The 19034-nt window shown below is 47.9% G+C and overlaps 1 protein-coding gene across 1 annotated transcript in view; it reads left to right on the top strand.

Annotated features, from left to right (window-relative positions):
- The window catches only part of pde4ba (phosphodiesterase 4B, cAMP-specific a), a gene marked incomplete at its 5' end in the record, with an annotated part of 93730 nt that overhangs the window by 70439 nt on the left and 4257 nt on the right, over positions 1 to 19034 (top strand). Inside the window, 7 exon segments of the mRNA XM_084473022.1 lie at positions 384 to 496; positions 12846 to 12939; positions 17045 to 17346; positions 17516 to 17680; positions 17834 to 17933; positions 18144 to 18298; positions 18465 to 18587. Of these exon segments, the coding sequence (XP_084329148.1) occupies positions 384 to 496; positions 12846 to 12939; positions 17045 to 17346; positions 17516 to 17680; positions 17834 to 17933; positions 18144 to 18298; positions 18465 to 18587 (1052 nt within the window).

Genomic DNA, 19034 nt, shown 5'->3' with positions numbered 1-19034 from the left:
ATCACTGGCCAGAACAAGCTCCACACACAGCTCGCCACCATCGTCCCCCCGGGTTAAAGAATACCACATGTGCTCGAGCAAAGTGGAATGTTCACAAACTGGTTGGCAGAGAACGGAAAAACATCCACACAACTGCATTTAAAACCAAAATAATAAGTTTTTAGTTTTCACTTCATTGTCATTGTACTCTAATGCCAAATATTTTCTTCTTCTCTAACTCATTTTTCCATCAAACTCTCCTAACTGAGCTGTGAGCATGGGTCATCCAGTGTGTGTGGTGTGGTGACAGCGTGTCTCTGCCTAACTGAGCTGTAACCTGTCATCCAGTGTGTGTGTGTGTGTGTGTGTGTGTGTTGTTCTGACGGCGTGTCTCTCCTTGACAGACGAGGCCTACCAGAAGATGGCGGTGGAGACGATGGAGGAGTTGGACTGGTGTCTGGACCAGCTGGAGACAATCCAGACGTACCGCTCCGTCAGCGACATGGCCTCAAACAAGGTACAAACCCCAGGATTTTTCTCCTTCTCTGCCGGGAATTCATTTGGATTTTTTTCGATAGACCTGGGATTTTTCCCGGGTTTTCCTTTTCTCCTGGGAATGGGGAATTATTTTGTTTTGTGTTTCTTTTCTTTTCGAGAGTATGGCCTAGGTCCTGTACCATTTCCTTTCACTAAGTTTGTATGTTCAGTGTATGAAGCCATAGTGTTTACAGTAGCTGTTGCGGTAATAAGCATGACACTCATGTCGAAAAAGATGTGGTACACTGATAATCCTTTGTCTAGGTAGATGTTAACAACCAGTCCCCCCCCTCACCACCACCACCAAAAAAAATGAAAAACAAACAAACAATACTTTTTTCATTGAAGTACATCACTTTCGGCAGCCTTCTGGTTTCAGTTACATCCCGTTTGCCAAAGCATCTCTGGTCTGCTCTGATTTAAAATTCTATGATAGAGAAAACCAAAGAACATCTAATCAGAGCCAGTCAGAGAGGGCTGGCCAATGAAATATGGCAAAACATGGAGCTGAGCACAGTGGAACCGAAGGTTTAGAACGCTGGAAAGGGATTAAGAAAAGGCTCACGTTTAAACTGCTGAAGAGAAACGTGAGGGTGAAACGTATTTCATTATTAGAATTTGCTTACTCCATTGGGTGCTGATGGCGGGAATGAATCGGGTTGCTATTGCTGGCTGGACATTTCTTTAAGGTGCTCTGTTTGAGTTATTGTTCACTATCTATGTATTGGACTGTTCTTTAACTACACTAGTATGCTAGCATAGCATAGCATAGAGTGCTGTAGAGTAGCAGCCATGAGCACATGTTTCTGAAGCCTGTGCGGGAGTGCCTAATGTTTAATTCCTCTTTTGGCCAATAGCGGTGGTTCTTGGTGGTTGAATGCAAAAAGACCCACCACCATTCTAAGTCAAAGAGAAAATTTTGATTTTCATTCTCATTAAACAAAGCCAATGATGTTTTCTTTGTTCGGTTCAGATCTCAGTAGCTAGTTCATTTCCATATTATATGTTTTGCTAGGTTCCGTTTGACAGTTTTATTGAATTAAAAGATTATTAAGGCTTTAATATTAAGAAGTAATAGCCCGAGGCGATTGTGAGGCTGCCATTCAATTCCCGCCCTCAATGTGCCAAATATGGATTGATTCCCCTGCTGACTGGACACTTTTCAAATAACGGAGCCAACGGTAAATCCACTGCTTCATATGGGTCATGTGTCAACATGACCCAAGCAGCGTCCTTGTCATGTGGTGTCAAAGACACCACATGTCGCTGTATGATTCTAAGTAGCACTTGGACTGCGTGGATTGTGTGACTGACTGCGTTAATTGTTTATTGTGTATTGACTCAGAAGGTTTCAGAATTGTTTCAGAACACATCGGTTTTGAGCTCATTTTCGTCAACTCTTAACGTTCCCTCCGTATTTTCATGTGGGCATAGGATGTGCATAGGATCATCGACCTGTGACATAAAAAAAACCTCCTCAACCTCATCCCCTCCCTGACACATCAGCTCCGTTAACCGGCAAGTAGTGCACTTCCTGTCAGTAGACAGGCTTGGTTGAGCTCAGAAGGGGTCAAAGGGGAAGTTTGTTGACGAAACAAAAAGTACCAGAATTCACGTAACAAACAAGATTTCGTCTTTAGTCATTCAGGGCTGACGGCTAGGAATGCTATTATTCGAGCGAATGAATTGTTGGTAGTTCATGTGAGCAGCCCAGGAATGCAACCACGGCCCTGTCAAATGAATAAAGGCAAATATAACCTGCCAGGTATCAATGTCCCAATCTCCCGGTCACAGGACAGATATCATAGCTTTTCACATTCTTCAACGGCGGGTTATGAGGCCTGCGTGTTGCTCGTTGTGAAGCTGGCAGGCCTGCCGGTGGGGTTGCGTGTGTGTGTGTGTGACAGTGTGTGTGTGGCAGCTGTGAGCAGAGGGAGAGAGCCACATGGAAACACTAGGAGCCCTGGACAACAGGATGCTGGGGATCCAGCACTGGTTCAAACACAATAAACATGGTAGGGAGAGTGTGTGTGTGTGTGTGTGTGTGTGTGTGTGTGTGTGTGTGTGTGTGTGTGTGTGTGTGTGTGTGTGTGTGTGTGTGTGTGTGTGTGTGTGTGTGTGTGTGTGTGTGTGTGTGTGTGTGTGTGTGTATGTGTATGCAGTCCCCCTAGAACCCCAGGCTGAGTGACTCTCTCTTCCTGTCTCCTTCCTGACCCCCTCTCTCTTCTCCCCAGACGACAATAGATTTCCCATCATGCCACTGCGTACAGTTAATAGTGCTGTTTATTTCTCATATTGCTGTCGTCTCTCCACACAAACACAGACACACACAGAATCCATGGGATTTTCCCCACATAATGGCAAAGCATGATTTTCTTTGTTAGAATTGGTTGTCCCGAGACTGCATAGGACAATTACGTCACGTTACTTAAATGTTAATCATTACTTCGTGAGACAAAAAGAGAGGCAACATACTGACAAATACAGAAACAAATTCAGAAAAAACAAGCATTTTATATTCCCCTTATATGAGTAGACTTTTAATTGTCCAGTGGAGAACAAATGCTTATCTCTGTTTGCACTGTTGCTTTATATAAATCTCTAATAAAAGTACCGTCCTATTTCTCATGGAAAATATATTTTGCTTCAGCTCTGTTACAAAACAATGATGATTATGCAAGTGAACGACGACATGAATGAAAGATATGAAGTTGCACAATTTTAAGATTGGGTCAATTTTTGCAGTGTTTGAATTGAGATAGGAGAATATTTCATGCCGGAATGATTCTATGCTGTTGCCCGAGAACTGTTTATCTTTGTGCAGTTACGCAAAAAAAGGTCACGCGACGTTCATATAAAGTTGAGAAACAAAGACTTCAAAACGAATCAGCTTTATGGTTTTATCTCATAGAATCAGCCCATGAGCTTCCGGTGCGTCGATCGATCAATAGAAACTACTTATTCCACCATAAACCCTGCCCTACACAATCAAGAAAAGTGTGCGTTGTGTGTACATTGTTCAGGTGTACATTGTTTCAACAGTAGGTAGTATAGGGTGCTACCGCTTCACCTGTGAGGTGATATCATGTGACTAATGTCATGCGGTTAAACTGTCCCCTTCGGCCTCATTTTAGTGTTTTTGAAGGTAGGGTGGTCACAGTGTCACATGACCCTCTGAGGTTGAGACGTACATGAGACAATAGGTCCGAAAGGCCCGGCGTGGATCTGTTGGCTGTACGTCCCCATCTCCTAGCGCCTCGTTGTTTCTTCTAACTGAAATCTGAAACATTATAACCCATACGATAATCGTGTCATCGGAACCCCAGGGCATTTATTGTTAATGACGACGCAGCCCTGCTGGGCGTAAATACAAATGAGGCGATCGTGACAACGGATCTCCTTGAAAGGAGAAAGGCGAGCGTGGGTAACAGGAGGTGCTGTGTCAGAAGAGAGGCACGACACCCATACCAGCCATACAACCCCACCTCAAGGTGAGGTTCACAGGGACTTCTGATACCGATGCTGCACACCAACACCACAGTCAACCATCATCACAACCATCTCCACCACCACAACCATCTCCCCCCCCCACCACCATCACCACCACCACCATCACCACAACCATCTCCACAGTCACTATTATCACACGCATCTTCTTCATCACCTCCACCACCACCACTATCACCGTCACCATCTCCAAAACTACTAACATCAACACTATTATCATCATCACCTGTTGCCACCCCCACCACCCCCATCCCCGTTAGAGTTTTGTAGACACTGCCCCTAGTTGATTTCCTATTGGCTATCTGGCCATCAATGCTGGCCCTACGTGTGATGGCCAGTGCTCTGTGATTATTCAGCTTGAATTAGGAACATCAACAACTGGAAAAACAAGAAGAACGAAGAAGGATGAAGAAGGAAGGGAACGCAAGGGTTGATTAGACTAAAGACTAGATAACATACAAGATCATCAGTGTGTTGTGCTTGTGATTCATTTTGTTTTGACTAAACTTTCACCTACATACTACGTCGTCTCTCTTATATGGCCTCAAGTAAGAGACAGCGAGAGAGACAGTGCAATCCATTAAGCAAACTTGGCTAACATGCATGATTAAAGTTCAGGATAAACCTCTAGTTTGCCATAAGCGGGAAGTGGCTGTGTCATCGGAAGGATCAGTGCAATATTGACAAGTTGAGCCATGTGACTCTGACTGCCTGCTACAGCAGCACTGGGCTGTCTGTGCTTCACGAAGGCAAGAGGAGTGGCAGGGTAACGGGTGTGTGTGTGTGTGTGTGTGTGTGTGTGTGTGTGTGTGTGTGTGTGTGTGTGTGTGTGTGTGTGTGTGTGTGTGTGTGTGTGTGTGTGCGTGTGCCAGGCAGAGACTCAAACACAAACACACGCACACACACACGCAGAGCGCATGGTCTAGTCAGAGCAAGCAGCCCAAAGTGAGTCAGTGCAGCGCCTTGCCCCCCCCCCCGCTTCTACGTCAGAGAGCCCCGGGTTGGTCTGGCTACTCATGCTGCAGTCAGAGCACAGCCACAGAGCACAGAGACAAGAGGCACACACACAACTACAACTACTGGTACTTTACTGCTGCTCTGGACCCCCTCGAGCCCCGCACCTCCAGCTACTCTGACGGGACAGAACTCCAGCTCTGTTCCCCAACTGCCCCGACTTATCAACATGGGAGCCTGTTGCTTTGAAAAGAAGGAGAAGAAGTTAGGGAAACTGAACGGTTGGAGGAAGGTGAGGAGTTTCGCTATTTTATATTTATTCATGTGTGTTATATTGGGTTGTTTGTATTTGACACATCTGCTGGGTTGCTGAATTAGTATTTTGTGTGCGGTTCTATTCATTCATAGGATTTGAACAGTTCAAAACAATGAGGCTCTTGGGTGTAGGGCTCGGACTTGAGCGGTTGCTGTGTTTATTGAGGGACTTTCTTCTTACCGTATTGCTGATGTGTTGCTTGTTCTTTTTGAAGCAAACTCTGTGTTGTAGTTAATGTTTACTACTTCTTTAATACTGGGATATTTAGCGTTGTCGTCGTTGTTGAAACAGGAACGCGAAGTTGACATGGGAAGGGGTCAGACTACAGCAGTACTACAGGTACTGTTGGAAACTCGTATTATGCAATCAATCCCGGCGTTCTGACCAAGCCAATAAGAACATTTGTGAATATCTAGGATTAGCATTTAGGAGCACACATTATCTCTGCCGGCAACAGATGGCTGCGGCAGGCCCTGTGGCTTCAACATTGCCTGTATAATCCTAAACAGTTTATGCTAATTGTTATGTATGTCAATATGTACGGTTGTCAGTTATGCACCGACCCCTCTATTGGCCTTCTGAAAGGGGATTCGTAATAGATTGTACATCGTCGCTATACATCACCACACGTACTGTATGTGTCCTGAGGATGGAGAGCTGGAGGGATTAAGATGGATAGTTTGTATACATATAACAGTATCTACCGGTATATTAATAAGCAGGAAAGTGATCACCTTCAGGCGATCTGCCCAATAACCCCTGATGAGATTGAATCTAGGTGGGGGAGAAAGAAAACGAGTAGTCAAGTGAAGGTAATATTTCTGTTTTGCTTTCCTCTGACGGTCCTCTTTGCCCGGCGCTCCTAGCTTTTCGGGACATCTTTTTTTAAAGTCCATTTGAGCTGTGGGCCTAGCGTGCAGCCGGGGGCCAGCGCTGCAGCGCTCCAGGTGTGCCAGGCCACAGCCCGCCTCGGGTGTGCTCAAGCGGCACACATGAAACCCTTTAGCTTCAACAGCCCTGTTTGAAGACGGCGAGTTATTTATGCAGACTCTACCCACCTTTGACTGGCCTTGAGTAGCGCCTTGTAAGGCCCTGCCTTTCCTTGCCGTTTGAAGTTGTGGGATGCGGACCCGTGCACACTGAGCAGTGCGTGAGTCAGAGGAAGTGAGAGGGTCTAGGTGCGCTCTCTCTCTGGCAGCTTTTCGCTCCCCTCGCTCTGAGTTGCCGGTCGCTCAGAGTAATCTCATCAACAGAATGACGCTTCGTACGTAGGCCCCTTGATTTTATCTTTATATAAGTTATGTCTTCGTGGCAGTTCTTTGGCCAGAGCTCTGGTGTGATCATGGATTCCTGTGATTCCCATGTGTAGCACTTGTATTGAGATGCTGTGTGAGATGAATATGCCTCTCCAAATGGTAAATGACCAGATCACCACTTCCGTGTGGCATGGTTGAATGCCCTTTATAATGTGTCATAAGCAATAAATAATTACCAATAGTGGAGAAAAATGTTGACGAACAATAACCAATTCAAAATTATATTCTAGCACGATAGTATGACTTGCTTGGGGATGATTCTGTAAACTTGAAAGAAATATGTATATTTGTGTAACAAAACATCCAGGACTTTGAATATCTTGACTGAAAGAGGTATCAAATCATCTATTTATCTATAGATCCTTATATTATCTGGGTGGCTTAGTCTCCATGTTTAATACAATTTAGTTTACTGTTGTTTGAAATTTAAATGTAAATACACATTCAACATATTTCCATAAAGAAAGTTGCTGGCAGTAAAAGTGTGATTGAAAAGTAAAATCTGTGAGTTTAAGTGTAAGTCTTCTTATTGCAGGCTTAGAGGCTATTAACTAGACATACTATAGGACCAGCCACCTGCTACTTAAAGTGTGAATGCAGAACGCCCACTAGTGGCGCCATGCCATAACTTCACCAGAACATGCCACCAGTGCAGTTGACAAATATACGACACAAGAGTGAATGCGTCTAGAAAAGCAAGTCTGGGCTTCCTCACAGGCAATTTATTAAGACACATTCAGTCTCTTTCAAAAGTTTGGTTAGCATTCCCAAGAGAAATCACCATGTAACCCGGCCATTTGTGTTGTGAAACCGCAACCATTTGTCATTTGTTTGGATCAAAATCAGCATTTGCAGATTTGTTTATGCGGGTTAAAGAGTTAGGGGTTTTGATGCAGATGTTGGGAACTGCGGAGGTTCCAGGAGCCCTCAGTGGATGTAGAGAGATGGAGATGACCCGTGTGTCTGGTTCTCCTCCGGGGACGCCTCTCTCTGCAGTGTCTGCCTGACTGCTCTCCATGGTCGTCTGTCTGATGGCATCATGTCTGAATGGAGTGCCACGGCGCGCTCTCTCTCTCTCTCCCTTGCTCTCTCTCCCTCTCTCTCTCTCTCTCTCTCTCTCTCTCTCTCTCTCCCGCCAACACGCTGGCTCTGGGCTCAATTAAAAGCCACTCGCCCACTCTCTCTCTACCTCCACTTTCTCTATTCATCACCACCACCATCCCCAGCATCGCCACCAAAGATGCACAGCATGAGAGAGAGAGAGTTCTTCTTGAATGAAGCAGAGACGGAGAGAGAGAGACAGAGCAAGGGCGCCAGAGAGCTAGAGAAACAATGTGCCATAGAAGAAAAATGCTTGCTCTGTTATTCATGAGTTGAAGGAGGGAGCTGGTGAGAACGATTTGAGAGATGGATTCTAATATAAAAGGGGCGAAAGAAAACCCTACAGACAGAGAGAGAGAGAGAGACATGAGACGTCGAAAAGGTGAATGGAGAAAGAAACCAAGACAGCTCCTCGGTCCAATTAATAATTCATAACAGGAGGGTCAATTATGCTTTTCTGAAATATGAGCAAGAGACAAAAATACAAATATATACACAAATGCGTTCAGAGTATTTTCCCCTTCAATGAAAATAGAATATATAGGAAACATCAAGAGAGAGAGAGACATAAAATGCATGCAAAAAACGAACAACGTCATTTTGGTTTCTGCGGTTAATTTTAATTAGCTGGCTTGGCAACTCTGAGTGTGTGAGCGCACGCAAGCATGAGTGTGTCTGTGTGTGTCTGTGTCTGTGTGTGTGTGTGTGTGTGGGGGGACGTGAGTAATTCCTGGTATTTCTTGAAAGCGCTCTACAGCAAGCGGAGCCCTCCCGACACATTGCAGGAGGCACACAGCCCCCTCCATTAGCGCAGCACCGCTGTGAGATCATGCAGCACACTGTTACACAAAGACCCGCCGCTTCCTTCCACACGCTTTTTATTTTTTCCTGTGAGGGTTGTTTTTCCTCCCATCGCCAACCTCCCCCCCCCTCCTCTTCCTCCCTACGTCCTCTTCCTCCTTGCCTCCCCCCCCCCTCCCCCTCCACCCTCCCCCCTCCACCCTCCCCCCTCCACCCTCCACCCTCCACCCTCCCTCCATTCTTGAGAATCATCCGGAATCCTCTATCGCGGCTCATCTCATTAGTTCTGAACAGGCAGACGATCCACAGGAAGGAGGGAAACCCACGCCACGGACTGTTTGTCCCCCGATTAAAGTAGAAGAACACGCCGCACGCATGTTGTACCGTACGGCGCCTCCCGGTGATTTTAGGGTTAGGTTAACGTTCAACGTCTTCGGGTTTTGGGGGGGGGGGGGGGGCACGTTAGACAGAATAGAAACGGCACTTTACCCCCACACACACACACACTAACACACACAGACACACACTCGCTCACTCACTCACTCACTCACTCACACACAGGGCACATCGGCTGGTGGTAATGACATAACCAGTCCTCCAGTCAGGTGGCTGCTAGACTGCTGTTGTGCTCCAAGGACGGCTCATTGATTGTTGCCAGAGAGACAGACAGACAGACAGACAGACAGAGAGATTGATGACAGCGCCGGCGAGTGGCAGCCGGGAGAGAAATTGACATGTAAGTGGCGGCTAGTGAGGGAGAGAGGGGGAGGGGTGTGTGTGTGTGTGTGTGTGTGTGTGTGTGTGTGTGTGTGTGTGTGTGGCGTGTCCTCTCCTCGTGACTGCTTGGCGGCTGTGCCACATGCCCGTCTGCCAGGCGAGGGAGAGAGGGGAAGCCTCTCCCCCCCACCTCCCCCCCCCCTCCCTCCCTGACTCTCGGCTCATTGCCGCTCCTCACCTCTCTTCCCCTCGAATATCCTAGAAGTTCCTCCGATATCTTTTCTACTTTCCCTTCTCTCACCAAAAAAAACAAAAACAACTCTTATACTGGTCACCTGATTCTGTTGCTATGGCGCTGGGCTGTTCTGGTAATTGGTGTACATAGACTTGCACACAGGCACCGAGGGGGCGTGAGACACAGAGAGAGAGAGAGAGACGGCGAGGGAGAGAGAGAGAGAGAGAGAGAGATGAGAGAGAGAGAGAGAGAGAGAGAGAGAGAGAGAGAGAAGAGAGAGAGAGAGAGAGAGAGAGAGAGAGAGAGAGAGAGAGAGAGATGAGAGAGAGAGAGAGACGGAGAGAATGTGAGGCTGAAGGTTGCAATTATCCACCATCTCTCTCTCTCTCTATCTTTCTCTATACCTCCCTCTATCTCTCTCCATCTTCCCACCTCTCTTTCCTTGCTCCGACCATGCATCCCACTCTCTGGCTGCCTCCCAGTATGGCTTAAAAAAAGCACCATGCAGACACCCTGACAACCTCTAATATTATTATGTGATGCAGATAATGAACAGGCACGCTAGTTCCCCACAATGGCGTCCGCACAGAGAGCTGTCAGGAGCCAGGGGAGGGAGGGAGAGAGTGGATGGAGATAGAGAGAGATAGATAGAGAGGGGAGAGAGGGGGAGCAGAACCATAATGGGATAATTGAAGGGGAGGAAAGGAGGTGATAAAAATACGATGCAGTGTGTTCGCATTCCTCCAAACATGGCTCCCTCCGTCATCTGTTCTCTCCGTCCTCATTGTCTTCCAGGAGGCAGGAGACACAGCTGGGGCAGGAGCATACCTCCACAATGGAGAGGAGAGAGAGAAGAGACAGAGAGAGAGAGAGAAATAGAGACAGCGAAAGAGAGAGAGAGAGAGAGAGGGAAAGAAGGGGGGAAATGGAGGGGGCTTCGTTCTGGATCGTATCATATAAGCCGATCCCCTCGAAACAGCATATAAACACACACACACACACACACACACACACACACACACACACACACACAATATGGAATCCACACACACATTATTATACATTGCACGCCAACAGTACGCATACGCAACGACACAGGCGTCCGGGACTCCCCCTCCTCCCCCTCCTCCCCCCACCTTCTGTCGAATCATGTGTTCTGAAAGGAGCGTGTTGCCAGGGCTAGCAGACTAGTGCGGGGGGTGCGGGGGGTTTAGAGGGGAGCAAAGGGATGCAGAGGGTGAGTGAGAGAGGTGTGGAGGAGGAGGAGGGCAGGGGGGAGGGGGGGGCCTGTATTCAGAGCGAGCGAGCTACAGCAGTCAGAGCAGCCGACCGAGACTAATCCAGCGGAGGATCCCCCCCCTCCTCTTCCTCCCTTCCCTCTAGTCAGATGAACATCGGCTGCCTCCTCCTCCTACTCCTCATTCTCATCCCCCCTCCCATCTCCATCACATCTCTCTTCCTCTCTCTCTCTCTCTCTCTCTGTCTCATTCTCTCTCTCTCTCTCTTTCCCACTCTGTCTCTCTCTCGCTCTTTCTCTGCCCCCCCCCCCCCCCTCTCCCTCTGTCTCTGTTCGGTTTGCATCAGTGAGGCACTCCAACCGCCACCAGGCTCATAGCTGTAGCTTCCATCGCTCAGTCAGCTCAGCTCAGCCCTGCTGGCTCTCCGGTCAGCCTTTTACGTCCCAGCCCCAGCCCTCGTATCTCTCTCTCTCTCTCTCTGTCTCTCCTCTCTCTCTCTCTCTCTCTCTCTCTCTCTCTCTCTCTCTCTCTCTCTCTCTCTCTCATCTCTTCAAACCCCTCGACTGAGACCCACTCGTTCTCCCCTCATCCTTGGCTCCCGTGGACATGGAGATCCTCCTCGGCTCGGTTCTGCTGCAGAGAGAGTGAGCGAGCGACCATTCGCTCAGGCACTCTCTCCTCGCTGCTGCCGCTACCAAGAATATTTTGGTCGGTTGTTGTTTTTGGTTCCTTGCTGCGTTTTGAAAGACAAGAAGAAGAAGGGGGAAGAAAACTATTTCGTCAACCGTTTTTGCGTCTTTTTTTTGTGTTTTGATTGGATTACAGTTCTGGCTCTGTGTCGGGAAGTGAAAACGGGGTCCAAAATGCCTGAAGCCAACTACCTGCTGTCTGTGTCTTGGGTTACATCAAGGGTGTGGCGTCTCACTAGCTACGTAGCATGTCGGGATACCGCACAGAGCCTGCTCTGGGTGGCCGTTGGGGGGGGGGAAAGGGGGATTGCAATGCAGTGAAACAATTCAAATAAATTCCATATTTATTTGAATTACAAAGCTGAAAAAGGCAGATGGTTTACTAGTCTGATTGATTTATAATAACGATAAAGCACTTTGAGATGGGTCTAAGACAATGAACTACTGATATTATAAGATATTGATTTGGAGGAGCGTTAATGTGCTCTGCCTGTGTGCATGTATGAACGGATGAGGAGGCTGATGGTGGTGGTGTGGGTGGGGGTTTCTCTGGTGTAGAACAGAATGGCGTTTTGTGGCTCAGACTCCATCTTGGGTTCTCTGCAGAGCTGTGTGTGTGTGTGTGTGTGTGTGTGTGTGTGTGTGTGTGTGTGTGTGTGTGTGTGTGTGTGTGTGTGTGTGTGTGTGTGTGTGTGTGTGTGTGTGTGTGTGTGTGTGAGGCTGCGTGCATATTTAAATTTGTTTTGTGACTGCACAGGTGTGGATGTACTAGTGTGTAATATATTTTTTGTTGTTTCTCTATTTTTGATTTAAATGTAATTATTCATATAAATAAATGTGTTTGTGTTTAGGGATTGTGTGCGGTCTATGTGTGCAAAATGGGATATGCCACTGCAACAGCTGCCACTGCAGTGCTTGTATCTGTTTCAAGTCCCTAAAACATCAATATATTTGTAAATGATATTCTCCATGTAACAGGCCTTAATCCCTTCTATGTTGACCCTTAAGGGGTTGGGGGGTTGGTTGGGGTTACACTATGCACATTTTCCCCTCTGGAAGGAATCAAATTTCCTGCTAATGCAGCACACATAGTGAAATGGAGCGGATGCAGAGTTTTGTGGTAAAACTGTTAATTGTTTGCAAGGGGTATTTTAGAGGGATGGAGGTGGGAGGTGCATTTAAGGGGCTTTCATTAGTAAGACAAATAATTATCCCCTACACACAAACACACACACTGGATATCCCTTGGCAACAACAGCAGATTGTACTTTCTCTCTTTCTTTTTGTTTGTGGCCACTTGGTTTTTCCACCCGATATATGAGCCATGGAATAACAAATGGACAGCGCTGATGCGTCACATCTGCCATGGAACTCTGCAGTGTAATGTGGACCAGGTTTTCCCCTCGTTTCAAATGAATGACATTCCCCTCTCTCTCTTCCCCCATTTCCCCGCAGTTCAAGAGAATGTTGAATCGGGAGTTGACGCACCTTTCCGAGATGAGTCGGTCGGGGAATCAGGTCTCCGAATTCATCTCCAACACCTTCCTAGGTAAATACTTATTCATCTGCAACATCTTCCTAGGTTAATACTTATTCATCTGCAACACCTTCCTAGGTAATTCATCTGCTTATTCATCTGCAACATCTTCCTAGGTAAATACTTATTCATCTGCAACATCTTCCTATATTAATACTTATTCATCTGCAACACCTTCCTATATTAATACTTATTCATCTGCAACATCTTCCTAGGTTAATACTTATTCATCTGCAACACCTTTCAAGGTAGATACTTATTCATCTTCAACACGAGGACAACCTATGTAAATACTAATGCAGACGGCCATCAAAGGCTATCATGAAAAACACCTTCAAACACATCCATACATCATCTGTTAATCAACATAAAATATTCTCCAAAACCATTTCAATGAAAAGCTCACCTGTTCACAAACACACAAACACAGCCCCACACAAACACACACATCTAGCTACAAATTCAATACCTCATTTCAAATATTTTGTGAGGCATATCATAATGTCAGCACTCCTGTGTGTTAGAGAGCATGGGGTGACATTCACTTGATGCTTTCATTTCGGACTACGCAAGTGGCTCTGGCTGCATCTTTGTGTGGGTGAAGCATGAAACATTGCAGCGTTGCCTAGGATGTTTATGACGCAGGCCTTTAAAAAAATCCCTAGAACAATTTTGTTGAACGTTCAAGGTAGCGCCCCACTTCCCAGAGTGACGCTACTTGATGTCTGATTGACACGTCAGCTTTTTAGCTGGAATCTAACACCGGATTTGGTTGTTTGTGATTATAGATGGTTGCTATAGATATGCACTGGTGTCCAATCGACTGTCGAGAAGATCTCTGCCAGTCTGAGTTTGACTCTGACCCGAGGTTTCCTCTGTGAAAGGCAGAGCCTGGCAGACAAGTGAATAGGTTGTGTGGTGGTGGGGGGGGGCTGGGGGGGGGGGGCACTGGGGATGTAGAGAAATCTAGCTAAGGATTGCGTGGCTGGCTTCTCATTCCAGTCTGATCTGGCTGAAGGGGCGGGGGGGAGAACTCAACGATGGGAAAGTCGAAGACGGTAGCGCTCAGAAGGTGGGGGTAGATTGTTGTTGTGTGCGCGCCTGTGTGTGTGTGCGTGCGCGCGCGGGTGTGTGTGTGTGTGTGTGTGTGTGTGCATGCGTGCCTTTGTACGCAGGCGGACCTGGAGAAGGCTGTTGAATTGATTTCCCTTTCGTGTGTGTGTGTGTGTGTGTGTGTGTGTGTGTGTGTGTGTGTGTGTGTGTGTGTGTGTGTGTGTGTGTGTGTGTGTGTGTGTGTGTGTGTGTGTGTGTGTGTGTGTGTGTGTGTGTGTGTGTTCTTGTGGAGGGGGGCATTGTATATGTATGGAAGGGGTTGACGGATGGAGACAGGTAGAAAGGTAGCAGGGTGTGTGGCGGGGATGTCGGAGTATTCTGACGGATTCTGCAGGCGAGGCAGAGGAGACACATCAGAGGAACCCCCCCCACACACCCTTCACCGGCGGGCTGAGAGATGTGCGGAGCAAGATTGGGTGACTCATCCCTGGGTCTTAATGCATCTCTGGTCAGCCCCCCCCCCCCCCCCCCCCTCCCCAGCTGGAAGGAATCCAGGGGCGAGATGGGAGATATCTCTGCTCCAGGATGAAGGTGTAGAAGGATTCCCAACCCCTCCCTGTTCGTCAGTGGGGAAGGCGGGAGCGTAGGATTGTGGGAAAACCTAGAAAAACAAAACAAGCCGCGTCACATGGGGCGATTGTGCAGTTTGCCGCGTCCTCAGAAGCACACCAGAGTTGGCTGAACCCTCCAGCCAGCGGGGTACAATTTGTCCATCTGTTGAACATAATCACAGAAATGGAAGATTAAGATGAAAATGCGGCTTTGTGGATTTGTTTATGCACGGTTCAACAGAGGTCACTCTGGGAGGCACACCAAATCCCTGCTGGCTCGTTACTCGACGAGGCCCCCGCTTATCAAACGGGTTCCGACTGGATGTATGGCAGCTGAGGAAGGCCAGGAGGGCTCGGAAAATTCCATCACGGCACGGAATACAAGTGTTGTTCCCTGGGTGTATCTCTAGGTGGTTCCCTGGGTGGTTCTGTGGATTGTTCCCTGGATGGTTCCCTGGGTATATCTCTAGGTGGTTCCCTGGGTATATCTCTAGATGATTCCCTGGATATATCTCTTGGTGGTTTTCTGGATGGTTCCCTGGGCGTTGTCGGGTTCCTTGGGAAGGAGGACAGATTGCATAAGCCATGATGTTTTGGGGATTCCAGGAGGGGGATTTTGTCCGAGGGAGGCGACCATTTGAAATCCCTGCTGCAGATGTTTCTTCTCATCTCGTCCTCCCATCATTCTTTCCACTGGCCCTCTGCCTTGAGCAAAACATGGCATTATTGAGTAAATTTCACCTAGGGAATAAATCTGCCCTGAGCAACCCCCTCCTCTTCTCTATCTATCTGGCTCTCATGGCGTAAGAGCAACAATGGAAACCCTTTCAAACATGCTGATGCCGATAATCACACGTAAAAGAGACGGCATGGACGGCTCTGCTTGTGGCTGTGGACGTCCGTGGGATTAGCATTTTCTCATCACGCACATATTACAAACGCCGTTCACGTTTGTCTTATGTACCTACGTGGACAAACCAAAATAACATACCGCTAATACCAACGGAATAAAACAAATCACACACGCCGTCTCCCCGGCGTTAATGGTGCTGACAGCCTGTAATATCGCAGAGGGCTGAACGCCGCTCCTTGTTTCCCACGCAGCACATGTCTGAGTGTGCCTAATCGCCCGTTCTCCATTACCACCGACTGGAAGAGAGAGAGAGAGAGAGATAGAGAGAGAGAGAGAGAGAGAGAGAGAGAGAGAGAGAGAGAGAGAGAGAGAGAGAGAGAGAGAGAGAGAGAGAGAGAGAGAGAGAGAGAGAGAGAGAATATGAGAGTGATTATTTAAACTGCTGCTTGTAATTGAATAACCCTCAACAGGGAAAGGTTGATAGGCCAGCGTGAGTTTAGTTGAGGCTTGATGGATGAGTTCACAGCGTAAACATCATGTCACTGAGGGCGGGCTCCCCACAGGGCAGGACTCAGATCCGTATGGGACTGGGAGTTCAGCAAAATATTTGATATTTTTCTTCTATTTGGCCTCAAGGAGAACTTCCACGACAACTAAGCAATAACAACAATAGCTTAACACTGTCATATCAACACTGTCACAAACCAACAATGTATATATATTTTTTTTTCTTTCTCTTATCTTTTATTTTCTACAAATAAAGATTAAGGACGCAAAGTGCTGTTGTGACCGGGGACCACGAGGCGAGTCAATATATCATCCTGTTCTCCCTGATGCCTGAACTCTTTTAACTGTCAGGAGGAATGCAATCTTCCCTTGTCCTCATTTGAGCAGACGATGGGCAGTTCAGGGGGGAGGGGTAATTAAACCCAACAAAACACCCATTAAAAAAATGAAGAAACACTGCAGTGAGGGGTCCGCAGCTGCGGTGGCCGTGCGTCGCGGCCTCTTAAAGTGGCCGGCGGCCCACAGAGCTGGCGGGGCTCGGCCTTCTTCCAGACCGCCGAGTGAAGGGGGGCCTTTCAATGGGGCTGACCTTTCTCTAGTGAATGGGCCGGGATACCAGAGACCAGCCCTCCTGCCAGGGGAGGAAGCGGGTGTTGTAATGGAAGTAGGGAGGTCGGGGTGGATGGATGGATGGATGGAGGAGAAAGAATGAACTGTGCGTGTATCGGAAGGAGGGGTGAAGGGGGTTCGGGCAAGAATGGCAAGATGAATGGGTGGATGAGAGAATCAATTAACTCCTCTCTGCGCCTGGCGTGGTACAGGTGTCTGGGTCGCACGGGCAGACAGAGAGGGCCTGTCACCGGGATGGAAGGGAAAGCGAATACTGCGGTTATTGTTCGAGAATGAGCACCGGTTGTTTCAGAGGCACTTTGTTATTACCACTACATCCTTGTGTGGAACAATCTGTTCCATTCTGTTCAACGGGAGACCTGCCACCGTTCTTTGTCTCTTTTAAATTGCTCACTAGAAAAACTCACAAGCCCTCTTGTTCCCTCCCCCCCCCCCCCCCCCCCCACCTCCTCACCCCCCACAGACAAGCAGAACGACGTGGAGATCCCGTCGCCCACGTCCAAGACGCGGGAGAAGAAGAAGCAGCAGCAGCAGCAGCAGCAGAAGCAGCAGCAGCTGATGACCCAGATCAGCGGCGTGAAGAAGGTGTCCCACGGGCCCTCCATCTCCGCCACCTCCATCTCCCGCTTTGGCGTCAACACGGACAAGGAGGAGCTGCTGGCCAAGGAGCTGGAGGACCTCAACAAGTGGGGGCTCAACATCTTCACCGTCTCCGAGTACTCCACCCACCGGCCCCTCACCTGCATCATGCACGCCATCTTCCAGGTAACGGAGACGGGGAGGGACTCGACGGATCAACCTTTTCACGTCTAATATATTATAGACGATTCGTCACGTTGGATGTTCGAAGGCTGTTTTAGTTGAACTGGGATACATTTTTGATTGAAGGATGTGAACTCAAGTGTGTTTTTTTATTTTCCTCTGGTGTGCGCAGGAAAGAGACATGTTGAAAACGTTCAAAATCCCAGTGGATACGTTTGTCGCCTACATGATGACGCTGGAGGACCACTACCATTCAGACGTGGCGTACCACAACAGCCTGCACGCCGCCGACGTAGCACAGTCCACGCACATCCTGCTCTCCACCCCTGCCCTGGATGTAAGTCCTCCCCAACAGCGACCAACCTCCATCCATACCACGTCTTTCTCAGTTTTGATGTTTTTTTTTTATATATATATTTTTTGTCTTGCTTCCCCGGGTACAGCTATATCTTACCCTCACCTCATTCCCCTTTCTCCATTTGTCTTACAGGCGGTCTTCACAGATCTTGAGATCCTAGCAGCCATTTTTGCGGCCGCCATCCATGACGTCGACCACCCTGGCGTATCAAACCAGTTCCTCATCAACACCAGTAAGTTCAAATCTGTACCTCTGTGCACCAAAAGTTTGCAACCTTCAAACAGTTTTACATTAGGGCACAACTAATGTGAATGCACTGATCCATTCCGGTTGAGGTTACAACAATAGGACTCCCCTCACATTGATCAGTCTTTTAATTCTACCACTGGTCCTAGTGAGGAGGATCATGATGACAATAGCTAATGAGTGAATGCCTCTGCAGACTCTGAGCTGGCCCTCATGTACAACGACGAGTCGGTGCTGGAGAACCACCACCTGGCCGTGGGATTCAAGCTGCTGCAGGAGGACAACTGCGACATCTTCCAGAACCTCAGCAAGAAACAGCGGCAGTCGTTACGCAAGATGGTCATCGACCTGGTGAGCCTTCATACTTTTCCACATGTTCCGTTCTCTATTCCCTTTTTTTCCGTATTTTTTTCTTTCTCTTGCTCGGACGTGTGTCTTGTTGACACGCCATTTGAATGCATGGAGGTTGGATATGCGGTTGTGCTTGAATATGTATCATCCCTTTGCTCCAATCCAGGTGCTGGCCACTGATATGTCTAAGCACATGAGCCTGCTGGCCGACCTGAAGACCATGGTGGAGACCAAGAAGGTGACCAGCTCTGGAGTGCTGTTGCTGGACAATTACACAGACAGGATACAGGTAGGCGCCTACAGTTTGCACGTGTGTGTGTGTGTGTGTGTGTGTGTGTGTGTGTGTGTGTGTGTGTGTGTGTGTGTGTGTGTGTGTGTGTGTGTGTGTGTGTGTGTGTGTGTGTGTGTGTGTGTGTGTGTGTGTGTTTGCCGTTAATGGTGTCTTTTTCTTTGGGCTGCAAGCACACATTTAGTTGAACCCTTTTGTGATTGTATCACTGCTGTGTTTGTGATCATTTGTGTCTTTGTGTGTGGGAATTTGAGGCAGTATAGATCTTAGCCCACGCCCTCCTCATTTCACCTTCTAATTATAGCACCAATCATTAGCCCTGGTGTCGGTGGAGTTAGCTCACCAAACGCTCATTAACTGTCCTCCTACACAAAAGACCACCGTCCCCCTACTGTCCCTCCCTTCCCGCTCTTTCTCCCTCCATCCCACTTTTCATGCATCCATGTT

The sequence above is a fragment of the Micromesistius poutassou genome (assembly GCF_964030765.1).
Source record: "Micromesistius poutassou genome assembly, chromosome: 9".
Classification (NCBI taxonomy): Eukaryota; Metazoa; Chordata; class Actinopteri; order Gadiformes; family Gadidae; genus Micromesistius; species Micromesistius poutassou.
The sequence above is the reverse complement of the archived record's forward strand: the minus strand, read 5'-3'. Positions and strand labels throughout refer to the sequence as shown.